Source organism: Coturnix japonica, chromosome 7 (genome assembly GCF_001577835.2).
Source record: "Coturnix japonica isolate 7356 chromosome 7, Coturnix japonica 2.1, whole genome shotgun sequence".
NCBI classification, from domain to species: domain Eukaryota; kingdom Metazoa; phylum Chordata; class Aves; order Galliformes; family Phasianidae; genus Coturnix; species Coturnix japonica.
In genome coordinates, this window is record NC_029522.1 from 3,687,976 (window position 1) to 3,714,082 (window position 26,107).

At 46.9% G+C, this 26,107-nt stretch overlaps 1 protein-coding gene across 12 annotated transcripts in view; it reads left to right on the plus strand.

Annotated features, from left to right (window-relative positions):
- The window catches only part of AGAP1 (ArfGAP with GTPase domain, ankyrin repeat and PH domain 1), a 257,074-nt gene that overhangs the window by 35,650 nt on the left and 195,317 nt on the right, over window positions 1–26,107 (plus strand). For 2 of the 12 annotated variants that reach the window (XM_015867757.2, XM_015867756.2), the window contains exon 1: window positions 11,446–12,604. The exons of 4 other annotated variants lie outside the window; for them this stretch is intronic. In XM_015867757.2, the coding sequence (XP_015723243.1) occupies window positions 11,563–12,604 (1,042 nt within the window). In that variant the 5' untranslated portion in view covers window positions 11,446–11,562. Of the gene's footprint in view, window positions 1–11,445; window positions 12,605–26,107 lie in introns of those variants that run through there. 6 more of the 12 variants (XM_015867751.2, XM_015867752.2, XM_015867753.2 and 3 more) reach the window with 6 other exon arrangements.

Consider the following 26,107-nt stretch of genomic DNA (forward strand, 5'->3'; position numbering starts at 1 on the left):
CTGACTCCAGAACTCTGGGGCTGACTTTAAGTCTTTCCTGAGGCTTTCTGCCAGAGGCTCCAGGTGGGACCGTTCTCCTTTTTATATGTTTTCCTGCGCAGACTGGCCCAAAGGCTGCTGCATGATCTGTTCAGTTTGTTCGAAAGCTTGTTGTTGCTCGGGGCCCTGTGTGAAATCATTCTTCTGGGTCACTTGATAGAAAGGGTTTACAATCAGACTGCAATCTGGAATATGCATTCTCCAGAAACCCACAACACCTAAGAAAGCTTGTTTCACTTTTGCTAGGTTAGAGAGAATGGGAGGATCTCATCCCCTGCCTTCCTTGTGTCTTCCGAAGGCTGGCTCTTGGAGGAGTATGGTGAAAAACCTACTTGTTTCCAAGAGATGGATCCCAAAATGCAGGGATGGTGGCTGTGCTGAGCACAAATGTTAGGCTCGTGATGAGACCTTCTTTCATATCCTATGTGAGTGTTAAACAGCATGCAGCACAGGAGTGGAACCAGAAGCAACCTTTAACCAGCCCCCAAGATGATACATAGCAAAGCGGGGAGCACATACAGCAAGAAAGGATCTACCTAAATCAAATCTGAGAGCCAATAAATCAGCTTCATGGCAAGCAACTATTAAATGTCATTGTTACAAATGATAAACAGCTTGCCCAGTTTTCTAGTTCAGTGTGATGCCATACAGTACGTGACATCCCTTTGGCCAGTCCAGGTCAGCTGTCGTGGTTCTGTCCCCTTCCAGCTCCTTGTGCACGCTCAGCATTGTTACTGGCTGGGCAGCTGAGAAGCAGAAAGCTTCCTGCTGGCACCTCCCTTGTGTGTACCACAATATTTGTGGTGCTGTTATGCTTTACAGTCTGCTATCCATTTCTATTTTACTGTATGTAAGTGAAATACAAAGGAACTTCCAAGCTTATTTGAGTCTACTTAAAATCGTTCTGCAAATAATTATCCTTTTCAAGGAATTTTTGTGCCACTGGATACTGCCTGGCTGAGCATCAAGAATCAAGTACGTGTTGCGTAATAAGCCACAGACTTCATATTTCTCTTGCTCGTATATTGTCCTCTTTAAGTCCTTGTTTGAAGCCCCTGACAATGCATTGCTGATAGTGCAGCTTGCTGAAGAGCTCTTCTCTCCTTCTGGGCTGCAAAAGAGCTTGAAAGCTGGACGTGTTACAGCTGCAAAGGGGTTTAAAACTGTTTGAGAGGGCAGCCCATCTCAGATCAGGCTTTGATCCAAGAAACCCTAGCTGAACGCTTAATGCTCTTAGTTCTGGTGATGTTTTACCTTCGTTTTGAAACATAGCCTTCTATTACCACATGTAACCGAAACAACTATTTGCAGCTGCGACTGGATGCTTGCCAGGCAAGATATCCTGATGTATATTTCATTTTGGCAACAGAAAACCACTAAACATGAGCCAGAGATAACTTTCTAGTGTTTACAAGCAAGTAATGTGTGTTACAATAACGTTATGGCATTGTGGGTTTGCCTTACTATTTTATTTCTCATGCTGAATGAAGTCTGGCAAGTGTAAGAGCTGAAATTTGGCACACAAATGTTCTTCTAGATGTAAAAAAAACCAACAAAACATGTAGAAAGAAATGCAGTATAGTAGTCCTTGATTTAGCTTTAACCTTTGATTAATTGCTTTTAATGATTATTGTGGCTGTCAGCATTGAAAGGCCCGAGCTCATTTCTTATCCTTGAAGGCTGAAGAAAGCTGGTGAGCCATACTCTGCTCAGCACTGGTGAGGCCACATCTGGTGTCCTAGTATTAATGCTGGGCAAGAAAGGTAGGGATTCACTTTTGCAAATCCACTGTGGATCCGAAAGGTAATTCAGGGCCTGGAGCATCTTCTGTATGGGTAGAGACAGAGAGATGAGCTGTTTCAGTATGGAGAAGAGAAAGCTCTTTGGATCTCCCCAGTATGTCTGAAGTACCTGATGAGTGGAAATTGAGGGAGGTACGCTTCTTCCATTAGCCCCTGCTGATGGGACAGGAGGTAATCTAAACACAAGTAAATACTTCTTGGCCATGAGAGTGATCAGATACTGGAATGGGTTGCCTGGAGATATGGTGGAACCTTCACCAGGAGGGCGCTCAGAACCCAAATAGTCACAGGCCTGGGATACCTGATTTTAGTGACCCCCTTGGTATAGATCACCTGGGGAGGTTCCTGCTGACCTGAACCATTCTGAGGATCTGTGAATGGAGTAAAAGAGGATTCCTTTATCTTATAAATGCAGTGGGAACTTGTGGTGTATTTTATTTGTCTAGATACTTCAGCTGTAGATGTCTAACTTGCTATGAGGGGAAATGCTACCCTTACTATTGTGAAGGCCGTTTTCTATGCTTATCCAATGGTATTTAACTTACTAATAGGAAGTTATTGTTATTATTGTCATTTAGGTTTAAAATGTTCAGTAGCCTTGATTTTTTTGGACAGCAAAAAGTTGGATTTCAAGCTTATATGCTGAATATAAAGCACTTACATGAGAATGGTAATACTATGAGTGACAGTGGTGGAGCCCTCAGAGCTGGTATTTCTGTTACATACGGTTCAGTTGGAGGCTGATCCATAGTTTTCCCAGTTGTATAAATGTGGTGGGAAATTCTGTGGGCTGGAGCAGATTGGAAAGACAAACTTCCTGGGTATCTCCTCTTGAGAAAAATTTCCTTTGGACTGAACATCTGTTTTGCTGTCTTAAGAATAACCTCTAGCATTATATTTGCCTAACCGAGTAAATAGTGAATGCATGCGAAACTGCTTGGTTGTTTTTCTCTCCATTGCGCATATAAATATGTAAAGATAAATAAGCAAAACTGCTATTTGCTGTAAAATCAGTATGTACTTATTTGGTGATATTTGCGCTAGGGTTGTGTTGGAGAAGGCACGAGCTCTTGAAATGAGCAGTGAACTCTTCAGCTTTAAGCATCTGTGTGAAACCCTTCATGAGATGAGATGCTTCAGTGCACGGTAATAGCAGGTATGAGCATCAACGTCACTTTAGCAGTGGGTCATTTTGAGGCCTGTGAGAAGAATAAAGTGTTTGTAGAATCAAGTATTTGTGTGTGTTAAAGAGTTGAAAGAATGTAAATATTTAGATCGTTACTTATTTTGCCTGTAGTTCTGTAAGCTCCCTGAAATGTGCATGTATTCGTTTTCACTCCCTGAAATTACGCTGCTGTAAGAGGAGCATGAAGAGAAGCTTGGTGTGCAGGCAGAAACTGATGAAGAACTTGGATGTGTTTCTGCTTTGAGAGTTTGCTTGGTCTCTGTATCAGACTGTTTGTAGGAGATGAAGTTGCATCTTCCTCAGTTTGGGTGGCAGTGCCAGCTTTCAAACCATGGTCCTTGCTGAAAAGTCTTTACTGGGTTCTTGGCTGTTGTGCTGGGTGTGATAAATGAGACTCAGTGGTGAGTGGTGGGATGACTTTGAGCAGCCCAGGCTTCTAGCATGACTTTTAACTGTTGTGTATCTTGATGTTAATTGCAGAATATTCTGAAATTATCTTAAAGATTGTTGTTAGCTCCAGCTTCAAGAATCTTCTTGGTTTTTTTTAAGTTGCTCATCCAAATACTGACTTTGAGGTATTGTAAATGTCCATTACTCTCTACAGCAATTGCAGAGGGGCACAATATATGGCATGGGAAACATCTCCATGCAGATTGGAAAGGCTTCAGCGTTAAACATGACTTGTAGCCCTGAAACATTGTCTTGGTGTGGGTGTAGTATTGCCGTTCTACTGAGCAGTGCTTTGGCTGGAAAGTAATGGGAACTCAACCTAACAGCCTTTCACATGGTGGCCGTGTTGCTGAATGACCTCTACTTCCACCCAGTCATATCTAGCGCTTGATGTAAAGTCCTTGTAGTTCTGATACTGAGCGTTTGTTTGTTTGTTTTCACTTCCATAATGTTTGAAAAAGATGGTTCAGAGTCTTGTGAAGAATGTTAATTTGGACATGGTGATTCTTCTGTAAATGATATTCCAAATTAAACCTGTTTAGGCATATTAATTTTTAATTACATCAAGAAGCAGTATTGCACTATCACCGTGACTTTAAAGAGGTTTTTTTTATCATGTTACAGAAATGTTATGAACAGCCCCCTTCAGTTTTCTTAAGCTTGAACCTTGATCAGATGTATGTGCTTGTTATGTTGGGTCTAAATCTCTTGAATTGCTTTATTCCTTAGGACTTGGCCATCTGTTATAACGTGCATATCCTTTACTGAATAAAACTGTCTGTAGGCTTTCTGTACTATTGCTTCGCCAGGACTTGTGGCAGCAGTGTAAGTGCAGTTCCAGCTGTAGTTTGGTTTATGTGGCACAGTTACAAACTGGATTAATCTGACTTTTCTTATAAATAGTGATGAGCTGCTTCCAACTTGAGATAAAAATGGTGTTAACAGTAGATTTTTCTGCAGAGTAATAAGAAAACAAATACTGCATACTACATCTTCCCCACCCCCAAAAATACATAGAAAACCACCACCACCAAAAGCAGCAGCGCCAACAACAATCAAAATCAGTAACCTTTTCTAGAGGGAATAATTTTAGCTGGCTTTGTCTTGCTTTGGTTATTTCCTCTATCTTATTAGCAGTACATAATGTGCTGGTGGGCAGAAGCTCAGCATTGGGATGAGGTGTGATTCAAGGTGCCTACCTGATGGCAGAGCCCGTGGCACTGTGTTGGAGCAGAGAATCTACCCCAAGAGCTGCTCTCTGGGATCTGCTGGGGAATGTACTGCACGACTTGCATGCTTGCTGGATGCTTGACCTTGCTGGATGAACTTGAAAACTTGCAATTGCATGAAGAGAATTAGGTAATAGAATGCCTTTTGTTTCTACATGTGTTTTGCTTACAATAACAAAGCTGTTGTAGAGCAGCATGTGGCAGGAGTAAAGCCCTGAGCTGGTCTTGTCATCGTCAAGTGTATAATTTGGTATGTTAGTTGGCAACGAAAGATCCTCATCTGTCCTGAATCAAGTCTGAAAACGCGTTGTTGATGACATTAGTGAGGAACTCCCCAAAAGCAATGCAGCAGAACCATCAGTGCATCTGTTACCCCTTCCTTGTTGTACTGCTGATAAAATGAGCAGTTGTGGACAGAGATGGAGCAAGGCAGTGTTGTTCAGTACTATTCTTCCCATTTGTGTCGTGTTCTAGATCTTGCTTCATATTCACCTTTGATCCCTAAACACGAAAGCACTAATAATAGCAGGAAAAAGTGATGTTTTCTCAGCTTCTCATGCTGTGGAATAATTGAGTATTGCCTGCGTTGACAGAATTATTTGACTTCCTAACCCAGGTCTGTTGGGATAGTTGGCATCTCGTGAGGCTTTTTAATGGCTGATGTAAAAGGCTGTGCTTTTACGGTGTTGTAAGGGCTTCAAATATCTGTATTTATTTAGAGATCATCCTTCTATAAGCTGCTCTTCAAGCACCTGTTAGATCGCAAAGCTTCTGTGATGAGGGAATGATTATCTGCATTTAAACGTGCTGCGTGGATTCGAAAAGCCCACTGACTTAACTTAGATGCTACAGTGGGTTTAGTTGGGATTAAGTGAGCAAATGGATGAGATACCAATGTGTGGTGGAGTTTAAGGGCTGGAGGTGTCTATATTATGTATAGTTGGTGTGGTAGCTCATCATAAACACTGTGTGAGTGGAGAATGTGGGGCAACGAGAGTGGAGCAGAGGCTGTAGGACTTTATGAAGGACAAGAAAATGCTCTTATTGTTAAAATAATAGTAATTCTGAAGGTCTGCTTGGGAAAGGAGTTGCACATCAGTTGTGTTCCACCTGCTCTTATGAGGGTCTTGCTGGAGATGCATTCATCAGCGTGGTACTTCACTATGACAATCAAAGCAAAACCATGAGCCAGGCAGCCTTAAGAGCAGGACATGTGAAATGAGTTATTTTACATACGGGATGGGAGAAGTTGTAAGTGAACTTGGGAGCTCCATGGTCCAGCCCCCATGGCACATAGGGCCACTTTAGCACATGGAGCCTCCCCGGCTTCATCCCCCAGTTGTATCGGTAGCACAGAGTCACCCACGTGTGCCTGTTGAAATCACTGCAGTTTAGTATTTACATGGCGTTATTGGAAAGGACTTTAAATCACGTGCTTTACACTTGAAAGATGAACTTGTTAAACACAGCAGCAAATTATTTTGGGGGAGCCATTTGATTTCTGGCCTGTTTGCCTCATGTGAACTTTTTGACAGAGATCTCGATAGGTTCTTCCATGTTCAATAATGTGTTCATTACAATGGTATTTCCTGAGCAGCTGGGCTTGCTTAGCTTTGGAGCTAAAACAGCAAAGGCAAGGAAGTGATTTTTCCAGCCCCCATTCTTTTTTTTTCTCTTTGCATGTAAGAAAATTGTTGGATATATATTTTATTATTCAGTTTATGAAATGGCATGGAAACTATTTGACAGCTGGGCACGAGCGGAGGAAAAGGAGGTGGGGGCAAATGACCTGTTGCTGTGGCCTTGTAGAGTGACAGGCTCACAGCACGGGCTAGCCCAGTTCTGAAAGGGTAAGCTCAAGTCCATAGGCAGAGCACCTTTTCCACATGGTAAGTAAGTGCTGCTATTTCAGGCTGTTCTTCTGAAGTGGTCAAAGATGAGCCTTTCATGTTAAAACTACCCTGAAGATACTCAGATTGTAGGTGATGTCCATCTTCGTGTTTCCTATCAGCAGAGTGGCATAGGAGTCTGTGTAATGGTGCTTGTCTCTAATAAGGGGTAGTTGTACCTTCTTACTGCACTGGATCACAGCTGTGTACTGTGCTGTAGTATCCCAGCTTTACACCCAATCACTCCCCCAGCCTCTTCAAACATTGCAGCAAAATCTGTGCCTCAGTGCGGCTCTGTGTGCACTCAGTAGTGGAAATGGTTGAAGTGCAGGCTGAAGTGGATACTTGTAACGACTTGATTTGCTTCTCACCTCTGTCTTTGCTGCACTGCTGAGAAAACTGGCCCAATTTTCACATAGTGAGATCTGCGCTTCCAAGAGATGAAGCCTATAAGTAGTTCACAAGGACTCCTACCATACGTGTGCTTTGCTGAAGCCTACGGGGCTGTGGTGCAGCAGAGTTGTTTGAACAGCAGAACCTGCTGTGGAAGTAGACATTAGGTGATAGGATGTAGTTGCTGGGTAAATAAAGACTTGAGCGAGTTATGTACTATTTGAAGTGTTTGGGATTGCTGGCTTTGTATGGTCAGTTTCACTGCTTTTAGGTACTTAAGTACCTCTTGGGTTGATCTGGTGCTCTCAATACCTACCTAAAACATCTTTGTATTTGTTAGCTCCGCAGTGGCTTGAAAACACTACTGTGTTCATTTTCTATTGAGTTCTTTACTACTGCACTAGATTGCCTGCAACAGCTTCAGCAAATGTTAAAAGGCTTGTACAGATGCCATGATCTGTTCAGTTACAGGACAGCATTAAGCAAGCTTTTAATGCAAGTCCTTCGTAATGCACAGGTGGCTTATTGAATCCAGTAACTGGAGGGCTGCGGGTCCAAGCCATTTCCATCCATCTGCTTTTGTACAGAAGCAGAAGGCGTGCTTGTGTAATTCTGTGCAAATCATAGGCTTAGTGTGCAGATGTTTGTTGTACAGAGTAAATAGAGTGTGTGGGTACATGTTCTGCAATAGACTTGAGTTTGAATCTCAGCGCTTCCCTTTCTGAAGCTGTGAAAAGATGCACCATGAACCTCTATTCCCTGAGGGCCCTTTGGCCTGGGAATATGGAACAGCAGTAACGATAATCATAGCTGCCTATTTCTGATCTTAGTACATTTTTGTAACATCTGAAACCTCTGGATTTATAGCATTTAAGAAGTCTGTCTAGGCTTCATGCAGGTAGTAACTTGATCTTTGCCCAGAGAGTTGTGGATGCCCCCATCCATCCCTGGAGGTGTTCAAGGCCAGGTTGGATGGAGCCCTGAGCAGCCTGGCCTGGTGTTAGATGTGGAGGTTGGTGGCTGTGCATGCAACAGGGGGTTGGAGCTTTGTGATCCTTGAGGTCCCTTCTGATGCTGATGCTGATGCTGCCTGTTGGAATATTTTACCAGGTGTGGTGAGGGTTGAAGGCAACAAAAGGGCTGTAAAGCAATTAACTTGAACAAAAACGACATCCAAAATAAGGTAGAAGGGTTTCTGAAACTTACAGTGGTGTTTGTGTGTGTGTGTGTTGAGACAAGCGTGGCTTTTACCTTTACAAGCTGTGTACTTAAACTGACATTTTGAAGTGACACTGTGTGTGAACTTTCATTGTTAACAGCCTGATAAGGCTGAGCTGGGTGTGTAAAAAGGTGAGTTATCTTGTTTGTTCATGGAAGCTCTGGAATCTTTGCCTACCTGTGGCTGAAGGGCACCAGACGATCAGGGCGGTCCCTTCAGCCTCTTTTGGATAGTGATAGGAAAAAGGTGGAATGGTTTAAAACTGAGACGGGAATGTTTAGGTTAGATATTATAGGATTTTTTTTTGCTCTTAGGGTGGTGATGCATTGGCACATGATGCCCAAGGAGGCTGTGGATGCCCCATCCCTGCAGGCATTCAAGGCCAGGCTGGATGTGGCTCTGGGCAGCCTGGGCTGCTGGTTGGTGACCCTGCACACAGCAGGGGGTTGAAAGCAGATGATCATCGTGGTCCTTTTCAACCCAGGCCATTCTGTGATTCAGGCTGCACTCAGTGCTTTCTGAGCATCTCTAACAGAGGGTGCTGTGCTCTGTTGGTGTTAGTGTCTGAGAAGTGTCAGTGCTGACATGTTGTGTCCTGTCTTAAGAGCTGTAAAGAATGGTGAGCAGGATCATATAGGTTACATTGCCAGCATGCGTGGAAGCAAATTACAGCATTCATATTTCTTATGGGTAGATAATACAGGTTCAGTACAGCTCACGGTCCCTTTCCCAGAACTCAAAGCATTTTCCTTCTCTCCTGGTAACAAACAGTTGTGATGCATTTTCAGTGCACATCCCGTCAGCCTTTTTCCATTTCCTGCTCGGTTTTCAGGGCAGGGATGTGATCCCATTGTGCTGACAGCAAAGCTGTTATTGACAGAAGTACTGACATCTTGCTGGTAGCTCCTCTTGTTGAGATGCCCCCGTTCTTTGTCTTAGCAAAAATTGCCTGCGGTGAATTGGGGCAGATTTTAATGGACAAGTGTGTAGTGACAGAAGAACACAGATCAGTGGCTTAATGTAATAACCCCATGGCTTGAGAGAGACCTTGAGTTTGGTCTCTGTGTTGCTGGTACCCTCCAGCAGAATGCTGTTCTCATCCAGATGCCTTCTCTCATTCCTTCATTGAGCACTGATCTATAATGACAACCAGCGGATGGATGGAATGCAATATTTCTAGAAGAGAAAAGCGAAATCACTTCTAAATAGTGGTGAGAATTGTTCAGGTGACCTGATTTCATCTTCCGTGAGGGATTTGTTAAAGGAACACATACTTGGAGTCATACTGTGCATCTAGGGATGAACATGCTTTGAACAATCCCCATGACATTGTGTTTCTTTGGAAAAGAGGAAATACAAAGCTTATTTGCCATCACTCCTGATGGTTTAAGAACACTTTAAGTCACTCCCAGTACTGTTAGTGGACTTGCCTTAATGATGCTTCTCCTCCCCTTTGCATTCTGCTGTGGGTCAGTGGCCTGGCTGGCAGCCACGAGGAATTGAACTCCAGGGCATCCTCCTGCATGGGGACAGGAGTTGCACTCTGCACTTTCTCATCATTTACTCTTTCTTTTTCCCCTAAAGCTTCATTCGTGGCTTCCTTTTAGCACTGAGCAGTGTCTCGCTGCAGTGCAGCTCATGCTGTAGTACTGCAGCTTGCAAGCGAAGTAGGCTTTGTGAGGCAGGAGTGTGCATGAAGCATCTTCACGGTGATGATATATTTGAGACATCCATGTTGCTTGTGTTCCACATCACATCGAAACAAGTTAGAGCCCTTCGGGGCATGGCGTGGCTGGGAAGGAGGGTCGCTGGGGTGGGGGGTGCAGCCAGCTTGTTACAGCATGGGGTCCGTGCTGGGACCGTCCAGCTGATGACAGCACGCCGACTAAATCACAGCCTCTAGAAAGGAAAGGGGCATTTGGGAGACCGAAATGCTTTGCACAGCGGGGTCGTGCCCGCCTCCCATCCCATGGCACATCCCATCACGAGCAGGAGACAGGGCTGCGGAGCTGGAGGAACGTGCCGCTGCCTCCGCGCCTCGGAGCGGCTCCTCTCGGCTCTGCCGTGCAGGGCAGCTGAAAAATGGTTGGCTCGGCTGGGAGCGGGGAGCCGGCGTCTGTCTGCCGCAAAACGTGGCGTGGAGCGGGCGGCGGCTCCGCGTGTGTCCCAGGGACTGCGGCGGTGCTGCTTGCTGCCCTTCTGTGTTATAGGATGAATGTTGGTTTTCTTGTGATGGATGAGCTCCGTTGGGTTACAGGCCTGTTTTTCCAAGGGTTGCACAGGTGCCTGGTTTGTATTCACACCTATACGAACCCATTTGGTGATGAATAGTGAGTAATTATTCTGGGTTGGGAACAGCAGCCGTTGTCACAGCTGGAGAAGTGGCTTAAACCAGTAAAGAAGTGGGCTCCAGTTGGTGCTTGTTGCAGGGTCCTGCTGCATTCAGGAAGCCGATGGGCACAGCAATGTGCTCACAAACTGCCTGATTTTGAAGCCCTCCTGCCTATCGTTGCTTAGACAGCATTGGGATTTAGTTCTGTTTCAGTTCCCTTATCCCTTTCCTTTATCCTTTTATTATAGATCTGGGTTAATTTTGACTCTTCGGTGTCCAAAAGGCACCTTAGTTCACCCTTCACCTGAGATCTTAGGACGTGCACCAGCCCCAGCTCTGCAGCTGTGCATCCGGGTGGGAGGATCTGGGCAGCGTTTGCCTTCTCCTGTGCAGTCCAGCTGCCCCCCTCGGCCTCTTAAAGCAGAATTGGAGCCTAGGGCCGGGCTCGCTGCCTCGCTCCGCTCCTGGCAGCTGAACTCCATCCCGGCGCTTGGTGCCGCCCGGCCGGCTGCTGCCGAGGCCGCGGCTTCCTGGGCTGGGGCCGGGGCCGGGCTGCTGCCTCCCGGTGCTGCCTCCGGAGCGGGAACGGCAGCGCTGCGGAGCGCCTGGCAGTGCCGTGCCCGCCCAGCCGCTCCGTCGTGCCGGCGCTAAGCGGATTTACTCGGCCGGGAGAAGGAAAAGAAAAAAACAAACCCGGGGGCGCAGAATATGCAAACGTGCGGTCTGCCGTAAACAATGAAATCGGAGGCTGCTGCCGCTCTAATCCCTTGAAAACCGGACCTGGTTTCTGTCGGCGGCGCGCGTCGGGATCCGCGGGGCGCTGCGTGCGGGCGGTGGATGGCTGTGAGCCGCTGGGAGCCGCCCCAGGGGCCGCCCCCCGCGCCGAGCCGGCGATGCGGGAGCGCCGCGGCTGAGCGCCGGGAGCCGGGCTGCGGACGGGCGGCGGGGGTGTGACGCCCCACGCCGCGTTCCTCCCTGCGCTTCGGTCGGCATGGGGCCCGGGGTGCGCGCCTGAAGGCAGCCATGTACCTGCTGGACAGCAGCGAGCCGCCGGCCGCCGCCTCTCCCGAGAGGATGCAGCGGGGCACCCCCCAGAGGAAGACCGTCTACCGCATCTCCGTGACCATGGTGAAGAAGGAGCTGCTGGGGCCCGACGGCGGCCCGGAGCCGGCGCAGCGAGGACGGAGGGGAGGCGGCCAGCCGGGATCCCGCAGCCTTCCCCGAGCCGGGCTGCTGCTGGTGGAGGAGGAGGAGGGCGAGGAGCAAGAGGAGGGCGGCGAGGAGAAGGACCGAGTGCCCAGCCCCTGCGGCTTCCGCAACTTCAGGACCCTGAGCACCGGGCAGCTGGAGCTGGGCCGCCTCAAGGTGCCGCGGAGGAGCGGGCAGCCCCCCGCCGAGCCGCCCTTGGGCTGGCCGCGGCACCCCGGCGCCCGGGAGGCGGCCACCTGTAGCGAGCACGGGGCCGCGGCCGGCTCTCCGCCCGCCGAGGTCGCCGGTCCGGGGCGCAGCCCGCGGAGGCAGCCGGGCCTGCTGCGGCGCAGCTTCAGCTTCAGGCAGTGGAGCGGCGGGGAGCTGCTGCGGGCGAGGGCGCTGGGCCGGGTGCGGAGGCACAGCAGCTCCGGCTGCATCCCGGCACCGGCCGCGCCGAGCGAGGACGCCGCGGCTCCCGGCTCTCCTCCCGCCGAGCCGCCCGTGGCCGAGAAGCGCAACACGCTGGACGTGGGCGAGGTGCTGAGCAAGGCCGAGCCGCTCACCGAGCTGGAGCGCTGGGAGCGGAGCAAGAGCAAGAACCGCACGCTGGATAACAGCGACCTGCAGCGGCTGTCCGAGCGCCTGGGGCGAGAAGGCACGCCGGGAGGACACGCAGCCCACGAGCACCGCTTGCTGCGCTTCTTCAGCGGCATCTTTGCCCGCAAGGACGGCACCTCCACGCTGTTCGGAACCCCCCACGGCCGATCCCCACGCGGCAGCTTCTCCAGGTCCAGGGCCTATTTCAGCAGCCTCCGGAGAGCCACTGCAGACATCGAGTCCAGCTCCGAGAGCATCGATGGGTCCCCCCGCAAAGGTGCCTGCTGCAGAACCTGGGTGGTGGGATGGGGTGTTAAGGGGCCTTTATGCATTAGGAGAAGGAAACACAGCTCAGGGAGCACTGGGGTGTGAGCGGATGGTGCTTTATGGAGTACTGCACGTTTTTGGTAGTGTTTTCTCCTTAGATGTGTAGTGTGGCTCTGAGCAGAGTGCATTAGGTGTGCCTCATGAATGAAGAAGCACTTGGTGGATTCCCCGTGCTCTGGAATGGCAGGGTGAGAGAAGCACAGCCCGCTCAATTATGCAGTGGAAGCTGAGCTGCTGGCTGGCTGTATGTAGGTCACTGGGTGACCCAGTGCCGCACCGCGCTGGGCCTCCCTCCTTCTGTGTGGACCTCTGGAACCCTGAAGGTGGGTGACAGCATCTGGGAATGTCTGCTGACACGAGGGAGTAGATGAACATTGATGCAAAGGTGTTTTAAGTCCTATGCTTCTGTTCCGAAGTGTTTCAGTTGGGCTCGGTATGCTCAGAAGCCGCTCTCTTTGAATGTCATTCTTCTTTCCGTTAAGTATTTAACTATCCAGCTGCTGCTAATGGCAGGTGGAGTCAGGCTGGGATTCGTGAGTCCCTAAGATGCAGGGAGAACTTGAAAGTTTTCCATCCCTTGCTGTAGGATGGGAGTCAGGGTGAGTGTCTGCACTCTGCAAGGTGCTAAAGGAATCCTGCTGGTGGTGGCTGGGACGTGTCAGACCAGAAATGCTGGTTGTGGGGCTTGTGACACTACTTGTGCTCTTAAATCTTTATAAGGTCTCTGGGATCAAGCATTTAACTATGGTACTTTGAGCGGTAAGCGCTGATCAAAGCAGTCAGTGATCTGTAAGTCGCTCCTTCTTTAAACATAAAGCTCTCAGGTGAGCAGGTGGAGCTTCCCTTGGAAGACAGGTACAGCAGGGGGCTTCGTGGGATTCACCTGGGGAGCTTCACTGAGTTGCAGAATGGCTTTGAGTGGAATGAACATTAAAGTCCATCCAGTGCCAAGCCCCCTGCTGTGGGCTGAGTGCCCCCTATCAGCTCTGGCTGCCCAGGGCCCCATCCAGCCTGGCCTTGGCATGTGGCACCTATGGCTTCTCTGGGCAGCAGTGCCAGGGCTTCACTGTGCCCTGAGTTCATGGAGCAAGAGCTGCTTCCCAGTGCTGCCAGCCCTCTCAGTCCACTGGTGCTGCTCAGAACGTGCCCAAGGATGAAGTGTGGGGAGCGAAGCCACATATTTAGAGCCAGTAACAGAGGAGTGTAAGGTTTTATTGATGTAGAGGCATTTATGTGGGTTCATAGTAATCTCGGCGGAAATTGTGGTCTGACCTTGGTTCAAGTTTGAGGTAACCACAAGAGAGAGTTGCTTCGTATGACTCTGCGTGCCTGTCCTGTGCCATTGCACTTAACAACTGTTAAAGGGGAGAAACGTTTTACAGCTGTATATCCACAGATCACAGTCCTGTCAGTCTGGGGTAAGTTTAAGACTTGAGTTAATCAGTAACCACTGATCTTCAGCACCAAGACGTTCCAAAGGGGTTTTTGTGGACATGCCAGTCTCCTTTCTGTCTGCTGGAAGGGAGCTTTCAGTTGTGTTTTCCAGAAGCCTGGTGTGCCTAGATTTTAGAGTAATGATGGAGGAATCCTTAATTAAAGACTTTATTTCTTGAGACTTGCTTCCCACATGACATTGTTTGGTGCTGTGTGAGTGATTTGACTTTGCACTTGCTCTCCACCACCTACCTAAGGTCCATAGGGAACATCATCGCCCAGATATCCCAGTGCTGCCTGTATGATGCAGGTTGAAAATCTGTTCCTAATTACCTCGGTCATGTAATACTGTTCAGAACAAGCTGAAGCTACAGATTTATAAAGCTTTGTTTTCCACTATGGTGGGAGTGTGTTGGCATTGATTCCTTCCAGCTTCCCGTGTTATAGCTGAAGGTCTTTGCTTCTCTTCTAACTAAGGTGATGTGCTTCTCTTCTAACTTCAGGAGGGCCCTTAGGTGGTCTGAAAGCCTTCTAGAGCTCACCTGACTGTTTCAGTTACTGTGAATGGGTGTTGTGTAGGCGTTGTGAGAATAAAACGCAGAAGGTGAAGGGATTGCATTTTGGGTAGGCTTTGTTAAGCATTGGCTAAATGGGTTTTCATTATAATTTATTGGGTAGGTCCCGTGTCGAGCAGAACGGTTGCCAGCTGCACTGACACAGCCAGATGATTAAGAACTGAACTGGTATTAAGGTCACTGGCTGAATTAAAGAGTGAGATGGATTAATGTTTGCACAATATTAAAGAGTATACCAGATGCTAGCAGTCACGGTCTCTCTCTGTGTTAAAATTAAAAAGAGTTATAGAATTTCCATGTTAGTCTATAAGAAGTTGGTGATTGGCTTCCTAATGGCAGTGATGGCTGGCTTTCTTGTGCTTTATCAAGGAGTGCTTCTGTAAAACTGTTAAGAGAGACATTCCCTCGTAACCAGGCTCTGTAAACTAGGTTACCATATGTATTTGTCCTTGCCCGAGGTCTTGCTGCTGCTTGGGTTACCAATGTTGGTAAGCATGTTGCATTGATGTAGCGAAGTTACTCATAAATGCTGCTTACAGGGGGGAGCTGCAGATTTCCCTTGTTCAACCATTGGCAGTGTTATAGTAGATTTAACAGCTCTTTTGCATGAGGAAAAATGTAATTGCTCGTACCAGGTGTTGAACCATTATTCTCTTTGGGAGCTCAGTAGACGACTCTCAGTGGCTGTGTTTGGCTGAGCGTGGTTCCAAGGCACGACGTTATATGTTAGTAGAGCTGCGTTCAGGTCTTGACTTCTTAGGTCAGCACAGAGGAGTGAGCTGGTGGGGATATCTGAATGGCTGCTTTGGGTCTGCTCCGTAGACCACAGCCACTCTCGATGCTGCTGTATCAATGGATTTAATCCTGCTTACTGGATTTACGACCACCAGGTTACAAACTGAGTTGTGAAAGATGGTACTGAACTACCACGTAACCTGCTGTTTTCCTAGGCATGGCCTTTAGCAAAGGGGAGAGTGCAGGTCTGCTTCCAGCATGTGTGTGTTCATGTTCACTGTGAGCCATGTAGGGTTAAAAAAAAAGACCAAGAAAAAGCCATTAATGCAGGCTGTTAATGTAATAGTGTTGCTTTTGATAATTGGTGTTAGGATTTCCCCTAGGCAACTGCAGTAAACACAGCAAAGGGCGGCTTCTGCCAAAAAAGCCAGAGCGGGTTTCCAATGACTGAGGAAAAAGAGCTGTCAGTGTATTGAACTTGAGACATGATCATGTGTTCTGCTCGTGGAAGGCATGCAGCATTAGCTACGATCTTGGTGGAGTTTTTAAACCGGAGCATTTAATGATTTTGATGTTTCCGACGTACATAATGACAGTGTTTGACATAATGCTTCTGCTTTATTGACAAAACAGTACCACATGTTTCCTTACAACAAGACAGGCGCTGAGGACTGTTACAATAACAAGCGTGCAGCAGCTCTGTGCAATTTTACTAATCTCAGAGTACACTGATAAGACTCCAACTGTAGCCCTTGTTCTCTACTGAGGTTCTCGGTGATGGGGAGGTTCTGCTTTCTGGGGCTGCTCCCAGCCTCTGTTCCACCCGCAGCCTGCACAGACTCCTCCCTGCTAGAATGCTGCACAGACAGAGATGTAAAGGTCACTTGTCTAAAGTCATAAAACAGAGTAAATCTCAATATTAAGACTGTAGAAAAGTCTTTATGAAGTCTTTCCCGTATGATCTGGCCATAATGTCAGCTGTGGAAACTGACATGTATGAGTTAGGTCTGTTGTTTCTGTGCTTCCTGCTTGTAACTCTTGCACTTGGAGAGTATACAGAGTTGTATCTGATGAATACTGGAGGAATTACTTGCTAATTAACCAAGACCCTTGACCTATAACTTCATTTTCCACTAGCACACAGATAGAAGGAGCTACTAAGTTAAATAAATAGCAGCGTTTAGCTCCCTCAGTTCTAGTTGCACCAAACAAGACTTTTTTCTCACACAAACAGGTAGATGTGCCCTCACCTTCTGGACCTGAACCTCATTTCAGCTTTGTACACGATTCCTAACAAGTAATCTTCACAGTTATTGAAAGACTTTGTAATTCCTCCTTTTCTAGTGTTAGCAGGGGGTTCTCATGCTTTGCAGTCAAGTTTGAACGCCTGTGAGCTAAGCTTTCATTTTTGAGAGAAAACCCATAGCAGATCTTCCCTTGCTGGAAGCTTTAAATGCCAGTTTTTTTTTGCAATCAGATTTGATGGAGAGCTAAAATATTGTGCTGAGTGCTGCCAGCTCCTGGCATTTCCAATTTATTTATAATGGCTCTCTCTTTGTTTGCATGTGTTTGTTAGTAGGCTTGTCTGGCTGGTTGGCTAGAGAATATGGATTCCAGAAATACTGTGCTGGGCTTCTTGTGTATATACATGCATGCATGTGCATTTTAAGAAGAAGATTGTAATACCATCATGTGATTATTTTCCCCCCTCCGCGTATTCCCATATGAACAGTGTCTTAATGGCAGCGCTTAAGTTTAAGGCACAAGGGAGAACTATTTTGAAACACAGGTGCTAAACTACTTAGTGCAGCTGTACTGGAGGGATGTGTAATGTGTTTGTCAGGAGGCATGCAGCCCTTACACAGCTCCTCTGCTCCTTGCTGTGGGTACACACATTTGGATCTAAAGAGCGTGATGTTGGGCATGGTATGATGTTGCGTTGCTCCTTACTGTCCCTATAAAGGAGCACTTAGAATTAATGCTGTAAGAATCAGGGACCCTCAGCTCCTCTAGTGCCGCTGCAGAGAGCTTTCAGAGTGAGGATGCTCTCCCTATAGCTCATGAGAACTGAAGCCTTCTTTGGGATGAGCACCAGAATTACATGCTGTCCGAAACATCTGTCCTTCCAGGACTGGGACTGCATTTGTGTCAGGTTAAGCTGCCTGGGAAACTGCAATGTTGACCTAACTGTTCCTTATGCAACATCCTAATTCAGAAGCTCTTCTGTGGAGCGTTACAGCAATATTTATGTTGGCAAGGCAACAGCTTTTCTGCCTCAATCTCAAAGTCCTGCCGTGTAAAACCTTCCTTTCCACTCATGGAGGACAGGAGGTTCAGATGCTCCAGTATTGCTCAAGTAGAAAAGAAGCAAACTTCTTCCAGCCAATCCATAGTCTTGCACACTGATATCTGTTTGCATTCTGTACTGCTTGTAGTTGAAGGTGGTATTTCTCCCTAAATAGGTCTTGCACACTGACATCCCTGCACTATTTGCTGCAGGTAGTGTTATTGTGCTCCTCAGTGCAAGTAGGAGGCATTACTTCCAGAGTGACCTGCATACGTTTAGTTGCGGTGAAAACCAGGCTGTGGGAATCCTTCCCTTTCCTTTTCCCTTCTGGAATGGGTGGGAAGCACAAAAGCAAAGCAGCTTTGGTTTGCAGTATATTCAGTCTTAGAGGTGAGCCTGAGATCCCCGCAGGAAATGGGTGCTGTGCCTCTTGGCTTGGCGGAGGATCTCCTGCAGCGGATACTTCTGGTTGGTGTGTAAATGCATTACCTGCCAGCCTCCAGCCCTTCGTATTTGCCTATTTTTAACCTGAAACGTGGACGAGACTTTATGATAAGTAGGGGCTTATTACAGGGCATTGCAGTCATCTTAAGGCTTGTAATTCTGCCAGTAAACAACGCTGATAAGTAGGTTAAACTTCACGCGGCGCTGAATTTCTTTTCCCTCTGAAATGATTTCTAAATAAAGATGAATGGAGCAACGAAGGAGCAAATCCTGCAGGCACCAGGTGTGTGTAGCCATGCTGTTCTGCAGGCTGCAGTCCCCAGGAATGCACTTGGGATTCCCACGTCAGTGGGCTCCGATCAGGGATCAGGAGAGGCAGGGAAGGAAATGTCTCCTCCCTGGAGATCCCCAAAGCCACCTGGTGATGTTGGGCACCTGCTGTGGGTGTCTGTGCAGGAGCAGAACTGGCCCATAGGACCTGGAGCATCAAGAAAGGAGGACTTCTTTGGGGTTAGGCTGGTAGGGAAGCAGAACCCTGCATCTAAAAGAAGGGAATCCAGAATAAAATGGGTTTTAGTTGCTTTGCTAATTGCTGTTTTACTCCTGTTATTGCTAAGTGAGACCGTTTTATCTCCCTGCCATGCTCATATGCTTTTTTTTTTTTCCCATTGAAACTGAGGTGCAGTTGTGCTTGTGGATTGTGCTTTCAGTCCTGTGTTAGTATTTAATACGAGCATCTGATGCCATTCAGACTTGATTATGAAATCCCTGCAGGTCATTAATGTGCCTGTGGACACAGTGTGAGCCTTGACCTGGGAATACTTTTATTCAGCTCCGTTAGAAAGGGAAAATGCAATGGAGGAAACTGGTTTTCGAGTCACTTCTTCTAGACATGTTGTCAGCAGTGTAGGCATCGTGCCTCAGGGTTTTCCACAGTAACTCGTGTGCCTTCCATCTGCAGGAAGGTGTTGGGACTGGGCTCCTTCTCTTTATCCTTACAGAACACACGTATCACAGCTTGCCTTAACCTCTACCCTTACAAAGTATGCAAGGAATTGACTGATAAGAAATCCTTTTCCATCCCCGAATAAAGAAGCGTAGTGTTTCAAGCAGGCATGCTGGTTTATATTTTTAGGGCCCCGGGCTGAAACACCATCTACAGTGAGTTTAATGTTGCCCATGTTATAGCATGGATGATGAACTGTGAGTAGGGCAGAACACCTACTTCACGTGGAGCTGCTGCTGGTGGAAGCAGTCCCAGGCTGAGGGCTCAGCACTGCTCAGTGCTGGTGGAGCTGCTTACAGCATGCTGCTGATTTACAGGCATGTAAACCTAATGCTGTTTTCATGAGCACGAGATGGAACCAAAGCTTGTTTTCTAGTCTCCTTCAACACCAGTGGAAGTCCTGTCCTTACACACTGCTTCTAGTGCATAATGGTGTTCCTCAAGTCATTTCCTGTGCCTGGTTCTGGGTGCAGCTGTACGGGAGCTCCTTCCAGGATGGGATGTGTTCACTCCCACTGAAACCCAGTATGTGTGAAGCAAGGGTTTGCAGCACCATTCAGTGGGCTGGTCCTTTGTATACAGCTCCTCCATAGGACCTCTCTGCTAATCCCAAGACTCTGCTTGTGCTCAGACTGCTGGAATTCAGCTTATCTGTCAGCTCTTGTCAGCCTGTCTGAGGAGTATTTTTAAATCCCCTTCTACCCTTTTTTTTTGTGGCCAAACACTGTTATCTATCCTTTCCTTATTATATTCTACTTTCTGTGCTGTACAAACACGTGTAAAATTAAACTCTGGCTGCAGTGTGTTAATTTAATAGTGTGTGTGTTGTCTCTTTCCTGCCATGCTCTCTTCTTCTGTGCTTTGGAGCTAAGAAAGCTTTGAGTTCCAGAAACCCTTCCATTAGACTCTGCAGCATGAAATCACTACAGTCAGTTTTACCACCATCATATTTGCTTAGTGGAACATGCACCCAGCAGGGTAACGCTAGGAAAATATGATAGTGGGTCCAATAAAATCAGCTGCAGATGCAGAGGTGCTGAAACGAGAGCAGTTTTTTGGCACTCTGCATTTTTCACTTCTGATGTCTTGTTTTTTCCAGTCAGAGATGCTGAGAGCTGTTGCGAGGCACGTCTCGGAGGCACAGTCTGGAGCTGAGACAATGCATGCAGATACAGTCTGAACTGCAGTACAGCTATAGAGGTCTTCAGGCTCATGGTCATGTAGGAGGTTCAGGAGTAAGAGGGTCATTTAATTAGTATTTGGGTGTATGTTTTCAATGACTCACATAGGAGCCAGCTCACACAGCTTTTTTCCCATGTGTTTGGTTGTTATATATGCTGTAGCTGTTTAGAAACTGGGAATGCGAACAATTATTGATACGTGTAGCTAGTGTATGGGGTCGAACAGGGAGTGCTGAACATATGTCATCTGTAATGATGAAGATCTAATTAATTATCTAATGAGAAGTAGCACAACAATGCATCTGGTTGGCATGGAGGCAGGGCCTGAAGGCATCTGTGGCAGCCTGTCTGTGTGGAGCGATGTGAAAGTTGACGGAGGAGAGCAGGTTGACCTGCATGCAAGGTAATGCTTCAAGTTGTAATGGTCTGGATTAATGGTCTGATATCCAGTTCTTTTGTATAAACAATAGGCTGTTGTTCACCATCCAGTTTTGTAATGCAACCTGGCAAAGTGACCCAGCATGAAATTGCTATGCGCCTTTTCACTTTTTTGGTGATTTAGTTTATGTCTATCAGCTTATTCACCCAATATCCATTTCTTTGTATGCATCAGCTTCAGCTGGTCCTAGAGGAGAAGGCAGCATTGTCCATAGCCCTGGTGATCTGGCCTGAGCTGAGCAGTGCTGTGTAAGGAGTTCCCAGCACCAAGTGAATAGGAGGGCACTTAGTGGATAAGCTCAGTGTATTAAGCCATGTGGACTGAAAGCACGCTGTGTGGATCATCTGAAAGTCCTTATTTTGCTGTTTTCATAGTACATCATACTAACTGAAGAAAACAGGGCTGTAACATAACTACAAGCTCCTAGAACTGTTCCTTGTGATTTTATTTTATAACAGATAATTCTGGTGTGTAACTGCGTGTATCACCAAGTCAAATGCTGTCTGCATATATGGAAGAGCACCACCCTTTCCAGCCTGATTTAATACTAGGGTGAGTCAGCAGAGGCATGAATAATGGGTGGTTCTCAGCCCATAAGGAAATACTTCTGCAGGTGATAAAGGTGAAGTGTTAATTGGAGCCAGCTGACTGCAGAGCTGCTGCCTTCCAGGGACCTGCCTTTCAAATTTGGTGATTCCCCCACCCTGAACCACTTGTTATAAAATGACTTACATTTTTCTTTGCTGGTTGTAGAATGTTTTATTTACTTATCCATCAGCATGGAAGGACGTCCCGGTTGTGAAGAGTGAGAGATTTCCCTAGTGAGAATACTTTGCTGTTAGGATTATAACCAGAGACAAAGCTGTGCCCATTTATTCTCCTCGGTGTATGGTCAATAGGCACATCTAGTTAACGAGCTCTGGAGGTGAAAGACATCTGGAATGGAGTTTGAACAACCTTAGAGGAATTCCTTGGGGCAGAGCTTTGAGCTGAAAAGTAAAAGCCCAACCCTTAGGACAGCAGTTTCACTACAGGAAACTGCAGCTTCAGGGCTCTAGCTGGGGCAGCTTTAGGCTCATCTTCCTCCGTGATTTGGGTGCTAGGTTTGAAATCTGGCTGGTTTTGAGTGTGTGTGTGTGGGGGGGGGGTGTTTTCTTCTCCCCCAGGCTGCATGGAGGAGTTTGTAGTTGAGCACACTTGTGGGCAACAGTGAAAATCTTCAGAACAGTTTCAACAAATGGATGTTTCAGAGTTACCTATTAAAAGCACAAACTCCTATGGAACCACCATGGCACCAGTTATGCCCTTAATAAGGTATTTGTACTTGGGTTGTTATCGGGCCTTTGAAAGCTTGGCTTTTGTGTACCTAAGATTGCTTCCTCCAGCTGAAATTGCTTTTTGTTGGTTCAACTTCTGCATGAATGCAGGGGAAAAAAGTATCTTATGCAATTTAGGATTGGTTCCCTTTGTTGCTGTATTGGTCAGCAGTAACCTGGTGCAATCAGCTTGCTTTTTTCTGTTGCTTGAAGTATCTTGGAGGTAATTACATTGCATATGTAAATTTTCTTTCCTATTTGGTTTCATTGTACTCTTGTTTCAGTCTTTCTGGTCAGGTTTTCTTTCTGTAAATGTGAGTTTATGCTCTTTGTACTCATGAGGTAGTGTACGGCAGGTCAGCCTGCAGCTGTGTACTTAGCCCTGTGGCAGAATGCAGTGTAATAGCCTGGCATCCTTGCTGTGCCCAGCTCCAGCTCCTGGTGGTGACAGCAGCTTTGAGCCTTTCTTACTGAGCTGCCTTCCAGCTCACACTTGAGCAGGTAACTCTTGCTCGTGAGGTTGGATTTCCTCCCTCCACACCATAGTGAACACAGTTTCCTAGAGCCAGGTGAAGACCTTTAACTCAGAAATACCTTTTCTTCCTTCTATTTCAAAACCTTCCCCTCCTTGTTCCTGCCCATGCCTTTCACTGTCAAGATGAGGCTTTGTTTTCTTGTAAACGATGTGATATTGCCCCTGTGGTACTCTGTGCAGTAAGCAGTGTTTGCTATGTGTCTCACAGAGGCAGAAAGCTGGATTTCGTGTAATTTGCATTTCAGATGCGTCTCGCTGCTGCCGTGTGACAGACCCTGCAATTCATGTTCATTATCAGAGTATTAAATCTCCAGCTGAAAATTATGAAGCAGGAACCCTTCTTAGCTGATGGCTGATACGTTTGTGCCTGTTAAGCTTCTTGTCACGTAGGGTGTCAGTGCCTGACCCAGCACAGCAAGGCAGCCCTGAGACCCGCTCACAGCAAAGGGCGATGCAGCTGAATACAGCTGTGGGCATTTACTGGCAGCAGAATGAGGAATGAGAACCCTGGTACTGAAGAAAAAGAAATCCTATGTTGTTGAGTTTTAGTGTGTTACTCACCGGCCCTGTGGCGTCTCAGATCAACTTAGATGATGGCCCACTTCCTAGAGTGTTACATGAGGTTGCATAGATGGTCAGGCTCTGGCCTGCTCCTCCTATCCCTGAAAAATGTTGGAGGAACCGAGTGCTAAAAATACTTCTGTAACCCCACAGCAGTGGTTTATGTCAGCCTTCCTGAAAGAATGGATCCCTTTAATTAGTAGAGGCAGCAAAGTTTATTTTGGGGGGTTTACTTTGTGTTCGGTTTGGGATGTGAACTCTTATGCACTGTAGTTCAGAACTAAAGTTAGAAGAAAACACCCAAAGAAGATCTAGTACAGCTGTTGGCAGCAGCTGCAGCGTGCACTGTGGTTGTCCTGTTCTCTGTCCTTGCCTGGGAAAAGAAGGAATCCTTTTTAACAGGGAGGAGCCAACCATTTTGATCTGCAACAGTAGCTGACTTGACATGATAACCGCTTCAGTTGCCTCTGCATTTGCTATTGGAAAGGCTGTTTCTTGTTTCCCATTCTTTGTACACGTTTCTCTTTTGTAGCATTGTGGAAAGTTGAATTGAAATTGTCAGAAATTGTTTAAAGCGCAAAAAATCAGCGCAGGCAGTCAGGTAAGTGTGTCAAATCCAGCCTCATCACTGCCATCCCTGGGAGCAGGGCTGTCAGAATACTGGGAACCTGGCAGGCTGGTTCGCCGTGTCCTCCGGTTGCCTTTCCTAGCCTGGCCACACACATATTATTCCATTAACACACTGCAGGATGTATGGCCAAAGGGATGGTCCATATCCTTAAGGCCAGAACAGCAGCATGAAGAAAGAACAAGAGCAATTTGGGAATCATGGACCTTTTGTTTTTCCCAGGTTATCCCTGTGGTAGGTCTCACTCAAGTGCTGAGAAATATTGAATGCTAAAAGCATGAGGGCAGATTTGTAGGTAAGCTGCAGGTCCCTTCGTTGTAGCTGAGTTGTTTCCTGTTGCAAACTCTGCCTAGGCTTCTTTAGAGGCAGCATTCCTTGTATAGCAACGTGAGTTAAAGTGCATGCCTGAGGTGATGGGACTTGCTAGGCTCAGGAAGCGAGCTGGAGTTTCTTGGCATCGCTCAGGAAACACAAATGAGAACATAGCCAGAGGGGGAGATTTCTCTGCAGACCAAGGAATGGTTTCATTCCTGCTTGGATGTTGTTTTGAAGAAGGAAGTATTACACTTACAGGCTAAAATTTGGCTTCATGAGCATTTAGTGGAGAAATATTAGTAAGCTGATGTTTGTGCATAGTCTGAATGTTTTTGATTCCAATGAAAAGCCATAGCAGCATCAGAGAGCTCTGTGGGTCAGTGCTGATGTAGATCCGGGTGATCCAGGCTGTTGCACTGATTCTTCACTCAGGGTAAAGGGGGGGTGGGTGGGTGGTGATCAGGGTGTGCACAGTGCTGATAAGCAGCACGGGGATGGTGCTCTCCCTTCATAGAGCTTGATGTGACATGGCAGGCCTTCCAAGCTGTGTCTGCAGCAGCTGCTGATGCTTGCAAGGAGCTGAATTTAATGTGAGCACGTGTGCTGCTCACAGCAGCGTTGTCGACAGATTTTCCTGTTCCAGACTTGTGAGCAACTCAAGGATGAGGGTGAGACAGGGCGGTGGAGAAAAGGTGGAGCTGCAGCTGCTGGTTGCAGACCCAGAGGTTTGGGCAATTGGTTTGCTTTCTTTAGGTTTCCTACAAACCTGATGTTTGATCAGTGAGTGGAAGATGAAAGGCTTTGTTCCACAGTTAGACACTGAGTCCAGCCCTCATCTGACGAATGTTTTGTTTCCAAAATAAATATTTCCTATTTATGTAAGGCTGTTTTCTGAAGTGCCCTGTAACAGCAGGTGCATTTAAGGAGGAAGCTGGTCCGAGAAGCTGCTTTTCTGATGGGCTGTTTTAGCTTTAACCTTTTTAACATTTGCTGTATGTACGTCTAAGGCAAAAGATAATGGTAGCCCTGAGTCCTTTTCCCTCTCATTTGCTTTCTGCCTTCAGGACCGTTTCTCTTGCTCAGCTTTATGGGGCACTAAGAAATGCACAGGTTTTTTTAATGATACTTAGATTTTGTAGTGGTTGGGTGTTTTTGGTCTTCTCTTAGGCAGAACAGTAATGACATAGAGCAAGTGGACACGACCCTTCATATGATGGGGGGTTAGGGGGGAAAGCAAAACCTAATTGGGCATCTGAAGGAGCATCTGAGGTGAGGGAGTATCTGCACTGCTTCCCCAAGCTGCTGAAGCTGAGTGCAGCTTTACAATCACTGCAGGCGATGGAGATCAGAGGGGAGCATTGAGGTGATGCTTTGTCCCATGAGCATTAAGGGTGTCTTTGACCTCACACTGCTGTGTTTCAAATACCTGTCCCTAATTTCCTGCTTTAAGTTCCCTGTCTCAGCTATTAGGAAGTAAACCTTTCTATCTTAGCGGATCTGTTTGCAGTTGGGAAGAGGGGGCCCCCTTCAGTGTTTCCTTGTGACTGAAGCTAAGGCTTGTGTGCGTTGGTTCCAGCTCAGCATAAATTCCCTTTGAGACCATGCCTTGGATTGCATTAACGTTTTTTTTGACGTTTGACAAAAGCCTTGTTTAAACAAGTTAGATGTGCATCGGGCTAATAAATAGAAGAACTTAAGATTGTTCCTGCTGTGCTGCTCTCTGGAGAACAGTGTCTCATTTGTGTATTTTCCACTAATCATCTCCAAATCTCGCATGGGTGATATCAAGTTAGGGAAAGTGGACTTAGCATTACATATGGTAGAGTCAGGGAGAAAAAAATCCTCTGTTTTGACAACCAGCATAGCAATCTGTGAGACATGACTCGAGTTCTAAAAAATGTTTTCAGAAATGTGTTGCATAAACAAGTCATAATTTCCCTTGTGGAGAAGGGGGGATGTTTTTCTAGATGTACTTCTGTACGAACGCGCTGGGCCCA